We start from the raw sequence: 8,413 nt of genomic DNA, 5'->3' as shown, positions 1-8,413 counted from the left end.
CATGAGCAAGATGGTAAGTTCTTTTGGTGTCACAAGCAAGATACGTACAAATAAGCTCTTTTCTGGTGCAACATTATAGGGGGAAATAAGGGGTTTAACCAATCAAAAGAAGTTGAGTCCTCAGTGTAGACACAATAACTTGAATTGAAGAGTCTTTCCAGCTGTACCAAGTTCCTTTACCCTCCTTTGTAACAGCCAAGTCGCCAAGGCCAAAATACAGGGCCCAGCTGTTTGAAAAGTGGATAATATTATCCACTGGATAAATCTGCATTCAGTGGATAAATGCAATATTTGTTTTCCTAATACTCATCCACTGAACATTTAAGAATAAAAATAAACGATAAAAATTTTGAATGACGTTTCGATGACTCGCTCATCATTTTCAAGTGGATGGAGCTCACCAATGTTTGAACAACCAGGACCAGAGAAAAAAAGTTTCCGTGAGATACTGACATTAGTATTCTTTTGCAATGAATGTCATTGTGACTTCCATAACTGCAGATCAGGCCTCATGAAAATGGACACCAACAGGAAAGAGCCAAGTGTCAATCCAGACAGCAGAGGTAAAAGGTCGGAATAGGGGTGGGAATAATATTTTATTATTATATGACCTGTACGGCCTGGAGTACAATTTCATTGATAAACCACAGGAAAAGAAGTCCTGTATGAGGGACATGCACGTCATTAAGTAGGTAAGGCCGGGAAAGCACATCCAGCCCTGCCAGAAAAATGTATTCACCGACACAGGTTTGCTCCATCGGAAAAATATAGGAACACAACGGTCAAAGGACAACATGGTTATTGACTGAGTTAGGTCGGCCAGGGAGAGAGAATATTTGGCTCTCGGTCAGGACGGACTGTCCTTAACCCAATTAAATATTTCCCCATCTGGCCTGACCAGTAACTCAGTCAATAAACGAAGCTTATACCAAGTTAACTGGCTGCAATACAGAGCTGTTCATAATATTAATAACAGGAGTTCAAAACAAGACTGGTTTTGCTTGTATTCGGCTAAAAAAGAGGGCAAAAAGAAACAGACTAGGGGAAAACATATGACACATTTTCACCTTTCGTGTTTGCAGTCTATAATATGGATATAGAGAGTAAACATGTCACTTATATTATTGCATGCAATTTATTTATTAACTGAGAGTTATAAGAATATAATGATTTTCACCAAGAGGCTGTCCGTTGCTTAAGTATCATAAACGTTTATACACCCTTTCAACTCCTTAAATCAAGTACATTTCATTACTTTTCTTGAAAATGTTTTTTCCAAGATATCTCAAGCTATAGGTATCGGTAACCAGCAAGAAGACATGCACAACAACGAAAATTTCATATCTTAATATAATATCTGTAATGATAAACTCGACCTGTTTACTTTTTTATGTTGTGACATTGCACGAGTACTGAGAAAAGTAGGTCATCGATAAGTAAACAAACCGACCTTGGTTGCAATATTGATCAACACAGAGAAGATGATATATAAGATGATATTGCAGCAGACAAAATTATATTTTCTTCGTGTTTTAAGATCTTGTTACCTTATGGAGCCGTAATAAAATCAACTCTGACACACTCTTTTCAATTTGCGTAAAATCTTAAATATGACCAAATAAAATATAAAATGAAAAGATTTCGCCTAGTTAACTCTTCGCGAAGAATTAAGATCGACGAAGCTATTTCTCGGATGAAACCCAAATACAAAACAAGAGAATACATCAGTTTAAACACCAAAAACTTTTGAATAAGAGAATAACAGTGAAATAAAGTAATAATGGTGTTACAACCTTCGTGATCAATTATTTAGATTTGTACTTAACGTGACGAAGTGGAATTTTGAAGAGCTACGTACAAAAAAAAACTTGTCGGCGCCAAAATCTAAAAAACCTGCACCACAAAGCGCGCCGTGGTTGATGCAACAGTTTTAAACTTGAAAAAAACTTTAAAGCTATAGTCAATGATCCGATCTTGTTAGAAAGATGTCGGAGAATTTGGCGGAAATAAAATTCATGAAGAATAAAACAAAATCAAGTGTCCACAATGAAGGTTGTCTCCAATGAAAATATATACGAACCCCCCGGCGAACATTGTGTTGTGCAATAACAAAACAATAACGCGAGCTTACCTTGAATGAAGAATCGTAGTAAAATCGCTTCTTTCATTATTGCCTAATATTTAACACTGACATCCAGAGTAAATGGTATAAGCACCGGTTTCCGTGGTTGCTTGACGTCGCCATCTTGATTTCACAAGCCATAGTTAGGCCTGATGCTGTCTGCAAACCATCCTACGAACGCCGGTCGTTGACAATTAGTTTAGGAGAAGACACTTTCTGATGTCTTAAGAACTTAAAAACAGATAACCGTTTCGAACCTTTAAGTTTCAACCATTTCAATTTCCATTCTTTATTTACTAAATGTCGAGCTCATAAATGAAGTAACAAATATTTTTCAACCTACGCGTGTTGGACTGAGATTGTATATGTGAATATGCTTCTGATCAAAATGTTAATTCTTTTCACTGTGAAAGAATTGAAACCATTTCATCGATATCAAGGACCTGAACGTCATATATTTTGTCACAAAACTCAACAAAAAAATGTTTGACAGATTACGTGCCATTAAAAACTACGAGCAGATTTTTTTTACCCACGTATAAAATTCACTCTTTCCAGATATCAACATTAAACCTAACTTTCAAGCTTACGCTACAAAAAGAGGCAATTATGTCTGGTGGACAAAAACCGTCTTTTGTCTCATTTGCTTTCGTGAGGATAAAAAAAAAATTATGTTATTTTTAGGTCAGAAATCCGATCATCCGAGATTACAGTATTTTAAGCTAAAACTTTAGTCGAGTGGCAATGATTCTATCTTGCGTGCAGAGGCTTCTATTTCGTGATCAAGCTCACTGGGTACAGTTTCAGGTTCCTCAACTAGGAACGGCCGCGGAGGAAGTTTGCCAATTTTCGCGAAACTATTGTAGCTGGATGCCTTTTCTTAGCTGCTGTGCAGGGTCGGGCAGGGTCAAAGAAAGTTATTCACTTTTTTCCCCATTATCCAAAATCCGTGTTAAAGTTGAAGTTGTTCGTGACTGGGAGTTGTCGAGAACGGGAAAGCACGCACTTTTAATAGACTCGTGACTAGAACAAGAACATTTACAATTGACAACAAAGTGGCGTGTAAATGCCCTCTATTCGCTGGGGTTGGGCTTTATTTTAAATGATTTCTAGAATCAAGTCTTTATTTAGCAGATTGTAAAACTTGCATCACAGTCAGGTTTGCCGCATGTCAGTTTGCAGCTGATGGCCAGTTTGCTGACCTCCTTGACTATTGCACTCCATAAAATCTTCGCGTGCTAGGAAAGACAGGAAACTCATCACGGGTTACCCTCCAGAGGTCCGTTCGCATGGGGTGGTTTTCACGCGCGCTCGCGTTTCGCTCGCTCTACTATTCCAGAGGAAAAATGGGGGACTACTCGTGGAGACAAGGAAAATCCAGTCAGACAGATGAGATTCAGAGAGATAGAAGTTGACTGATAGGGGACCCGTGGTGCATGCAATCTTTCAGTTACAGACATTGCCGCCTTATGTAAAGTTTACGCCATAGTCGACTCAGTAATTCGAGCAACGTTGGTAGAACCTGAGCCGAGGGGGACAACATTTTGAGGAGAAGTAGCTTGCTTGTTACAATTATCTTGCTTAGTAGCTTTTCAAGAATGATTGATTTCTTCAGTAGTTTTTAAAGCTGTTTGTGCGAAAGTCGTCAGAAGCCCTAAAGGTGTTTGTTATAGAATAAAACAACCTGCTGAATCTAAGATGCTGAAGGTTTCTGACGAAACTCTATTCAGCGGCCAACCTCCATTTAAGCGGCCACTTGTCGATACCCCGAGGGACCCCCCGAGGGTAACCTGCGAACAGGTCTCCCAAACAAAAAGCGAAGAAGGACACCTCCTGATCGCATGTTACCCCGAGGGTGGCCGCTTATGGCGGTTCATGATCAACTGTATGTATAAGATTTCCTCGGTGAGCAATGAGGGCTTATGAGGTATCCGACTTCTTACTAATCAACATAGGGTAGACCCTACTGCCCGGAAAGAACGGGGGCAAGGATTATGGGGCATAGCAGTTTATGCAGACAGTAGTGGGATGAGGTGGGTAAGAAACAGGATGCCTAATTCAGGACAGAGAAAAAGGAGGCGGGGGGGGGGGGGGCGGGGGGGAGTGTTAACCATTAAAACAATATATGAGCTCTCCTTTGATCATGCAGTGGAAAACCATGAAACAGATGGGGAAGACACAGAGATATGGTTCAACTTAAATGTGTGAATTGTAAGAGGAGAAATTCTGGCTGACAAGTGAAATATAATTTAATGTAATGCTTATATTCTAGGGGGGTATTCAGCAGACGTGACTCCGAACAAGTGATAAAGAACTTAATGGAGAGAAAAGAACCACCATATTATTCAGCCTGCGAACACAGCCGTTTCTCCTGTCGACTCCTGGCTCCTTAGCGGCGAGGAGCAAGGAGAAACGGCTGTATTCGCAGGCTACATATTATTACTTTAGAGTACACTAAACATTTTTAGTGTGCGCCATTAAATAAAGAGAATAGTACAGAATTGCATTTTCAAAGGATCTGTTTGTAGGAATTTCTGCCATTTTGTTGAAGATTCTCAGCTAAGAGTATCGGTTAACAATTTTTTTGTAAGAAAGAAAATTTTTGAAAAAGTTTACGGGATTTAATTCGTTTAATGAAGGCTTTAGCAATTTCTGCTTTTTTAAATATAGATCTAAGTTCGAAATTCTGAAAACAAACGTGAACCCATCATGTAATATTAGAGGACAACCTTTTTTTTTTCAAGCGAGTGTTTTTACGGTCAGGCGACCGACTCCTGTTCGATCCTCTGTTATTTTCTAACGGGTCATTAAAATCTGGAGCAATCAGCTTCTGTTACTTCTGAATATACAGAGGTGCAATACTGCCATGATAAATGATTATAATAACAATAACAGTAATGATACTAATACTAATACTACTACTACTACTACTACTAATAATAATAATAATAATAATGATAATAATAGTAACGATAACAATAATGAGAGTGAAGAACGATCATCGCAGTCAATTTTCCAATTTAAGCAACTGGAAAGAAGAAGCCTTCACTCTCATCTACAACCGCAGTTCAAAAATGAATTATTTCATATACTTCACATGATAACAATAATGATAATAACAATAAAATACAGCTTACTAGCCGGCTCAAAATAAGTCCTTACACAAATATAAACATGGTACAATGACAACTAAGAATATGGTACAAAAAGCTAAAAATCTGCTGGGCTTATATTCAGACAGTCAGCTTTGGCGGATTGCTGTCTCTCTCCTCTCTTAGGAATTCTTAATAGTTTGGGATTATCGCCTGTTGAAGGCGGTTGTTCTAACGTTTGAAACCTCTTAATAAAAGAATTTTAATTCCTGCAAAAAATAGGAAATAAATAGATAAATACAAGAGAGGATGATAGATATAAAAAACTAAACCACGCGAGTGAAGTTACTAAGGTGTAATTTTGCCGCAAAGACACCAAGAGAAAACTGAAAGCCATTTCCAGGAGCGTACAAAGCTTCTTGATCGTCGGTCAAACAAAAACAACTTAGAAAAACACAGCAAAGGACTATTAAACAAACGGGCAATAAGTAGGTAATCGCTGAAAAAAGAGCACTGAAACGCCCATGTAATCCTCAAATCGTTTTTCAGAACTGACCGGCTTTGCCACATGCACGCACACACGCGAAGATTGTCGTATGCAGAACGAACTCCTACGACCACCTCACCAACACTCAGGAGTCACCCTGAATGCAAACCATTCGGTTTAAGGGGCTGAGAGTGGATTTAGCAAACAGCGCATACCTCTGGAAAATTCTAGCTACGTTCCTGCAAAGCCAGACTTTTCTCATCTCACGCTATCCCATAAACGCTCAGTGAGGGATGAGACCAAATAAGAACTCACTAGCTCTAAGTCATTTTTTAAAATTTAGTCCTTATATTCAGAGAGCTCGAGGTTGACCTAACATGCATTTGCTTTCAACAACCTGTTACCCTTAAAAAAACAATCGCGTATGGATGCAAAGCACGACCATCCAGACTATCCTAGAGAGTTACTCCACACTGCATGTAAGCTGATTTCCATATAATCCTCCGGAGGGTCCCAATCGACTGAAAGTCTCAAAAGACAATCCGGCTGAATGATAATATGAAAGCCCTACCTAACCCTTTCGCTCCCAAGGTGAATGGAAGGTGATTGTGTATTAAATTTTGAGTCAGTGGGCAAAATCCTAAGGAGGGACCACACAAATGAAACCTCTCAAGTACTTTCACACGGTATTTTTCCGTTTTTTTACTATAGTATAAAACTTTGGGGATAGGAGGGAGGGGAGGGAGGAGTAAATGAGAAAATTTAAGGGCGATCGACATCTTTCAAGTTAGCACCTGGTTGGAGTGCGCAGTTTATAAAAGAGCTTTTCAACTTTTTCAACTGAAAACCGTAAAGATCACTTTCACTGTTCCAGACTAAAATAACCAACTTAAACGCAACAGTATCCGAATAATAGAGTGTTTACCAAGGTCTCTGTAGGCATAAATACTGACATGATCAGAGCTTATACCTTTATGTTCACAGGGAATTACAGATATTTTTTTTAAAATATGTGTCCCTTAGGCGGAGATCCAATTATACCATATGCAGGTTTTGCTAACTAGTCATCATATTTCCCTCTATTCAATACTGGAATGAAACGAGTACAAGTTAATCCTGGTCCATATAAGAAAGCTACTGCAACTCCTTTTGACCAACGACTTTTCTAATGAAAAAACCATCTATTCTAAAACAATCTATGAACGGCAAACATCACAGCAAAGCAGCAAAGCCGGCAGATCAGGTGTGATGTGGTTCAAACTTCTTTCAACGTCGAGACAGGAAATCGCACACCAATCCGTTTTTAAGTGGATTTTAAATCGTTGAAACACGATTACATAATAAAACAAAATACCCAACTAGAAAATAAAAGGTAACTTTGATTGTCATCCTTCGCTTAATTGTCCATATTTGTGTTCGCGGAAACAAACGCTTAATCAGAAGTCTGTTGCCCAATTACTGACTTACTCGTTCATCCATAACAACAAAGAGAGTAATTATAACAGGAAAACTGGAGCTTTGAAAGGATTTGAGTAGATTTACTTATTCAGGAATTTTTCTGATCTTCACACCTGAAGTTTAGATGCTTGATAAAAAGCTTCTATCTCCGAGGAAATTAAGATAAGATGAGGGCACACGACGAAGTGTAGAAAATTACAGCGAGGAACAAAGATTCAAGTTTTTGTCAACGAATCAGAAGGAAAGCCACCTCTCGGAAATTCAACCCCAACGAAGCACAAACTTGACAAGGGAGCTAAGAAATGAATTCGTCCAATAACACAAGCGAATGTTTGACAAGTCCCGGGAGAAGGGCCGAACTTTATAACTATCCTCTGCCGATAAGAAGTACAACGGAATTAACCCTTGAAATTGTTATAGGTTGTGTTTTGTTCATTCTTGGCATCACAGGGAATGGACTGGTCTGCTATGTGATCAGCCGCAGCCCTCGTACAAGATCATCAATGTATTTTCTACTGGTACAACTAGCCGTGGCGGACATCCTCGTTTGTTTGGTCTCCATTCCACTGACCCTTGTGTCCACGCAGCCAATACCGTTTCTGCTATTACAAAGCGACGTTTCCTGCAAAATGGTGCGCTTTATACAGTATCTTTTGCTACCTGCATCTGTCAACCTTCTTACCGTCACAGCAGTGGACCGCTTCTTCCAAATTTGCTACCCGCTGAGATTTTTTAACCGAGACAGCAAAATAAAGTGCCTCGCGTTTTGTTCGTGGATATACGCCGCGATTTTAACCCTCCCAGAATTTTATTTCATTAGTACGCGACTGGTCAAGCACGGTGACAAAGTTTACGTATTTTGCGCAGTAAAGGAGACCTCTAAGGATGCAAAACTTGGTACCATATATTTGGCAGTTCGTGGGATTTTAGGATTTTTGACCCCACTCGCGATAATAATAACCCTTTATTACAAAATTATCAAAACAGTTTGGAGCCGACAGACCATTCGAAGCCGAATGCGACGAAATGTGATCAAGAGTTTAGCGATGGTTGTTATTGCGTTTTTCCTCAGTTGGTCACCGTTTTCAATCATATCAAAGCACTCTATTTTAATGAAGGAACGTTATAATTCCGTTTCAAGAGCTGAAATAATCACATTTTGGATTGGATTGTCTGCGTCGGTGTATAACCCTCTGATTTATGCATTCTACAACAAGAATTTCCGAGACGCGTTTCGCGAAGTTGTCCTTCACA

The 8,413-nt window shown here is 39.2% G+C and overlaps 1 protein-coding gene across 1 annotated transcript in view; it reads left to right on the top strand.

Annotated features, from left to right (window-relative positions):
* The first annotated feature begins 7,073 nt into the window (after positions 1 to 7,073).
* Positions 7,074 to 8,413, top strand: part of LOC140939187 (probable G-protein coupled receptor 19) — a 1,627-nt gene continuing 287 nt past the window's right edge. The window contains exon 1 of the mRNA XM_073388757.1: positions 7,074 to 8,413. This exon is cut by the window's right edge and continues 287 nt beyond it. Coding sequence (XP_073244858.1) covers positions 7,462 to 8,413 — 952 coding nt within the window. The 5' untranslated portion in view covers positions 7,074 to 7,461.

The sequence above is a fragment of the Porites lutea genome, chromosome 5 (assembly GCF_958299795.1).
Source record: "Porites lutea chromosome 5, jaPorLute2.1, whole genome shotgun sequence".
NCBI classification, from domain to species: Eukaryota; Metazoa; Cnidaria; class Anthozoa; order Scleractinia; family Poritidae; genus Porites; species Porites lutea.
The sequence above is the reverse complement of the archived record's forward strand: the minus strand, read 5'-3'. Positions and strand labels throughout refer to the sequence as shown.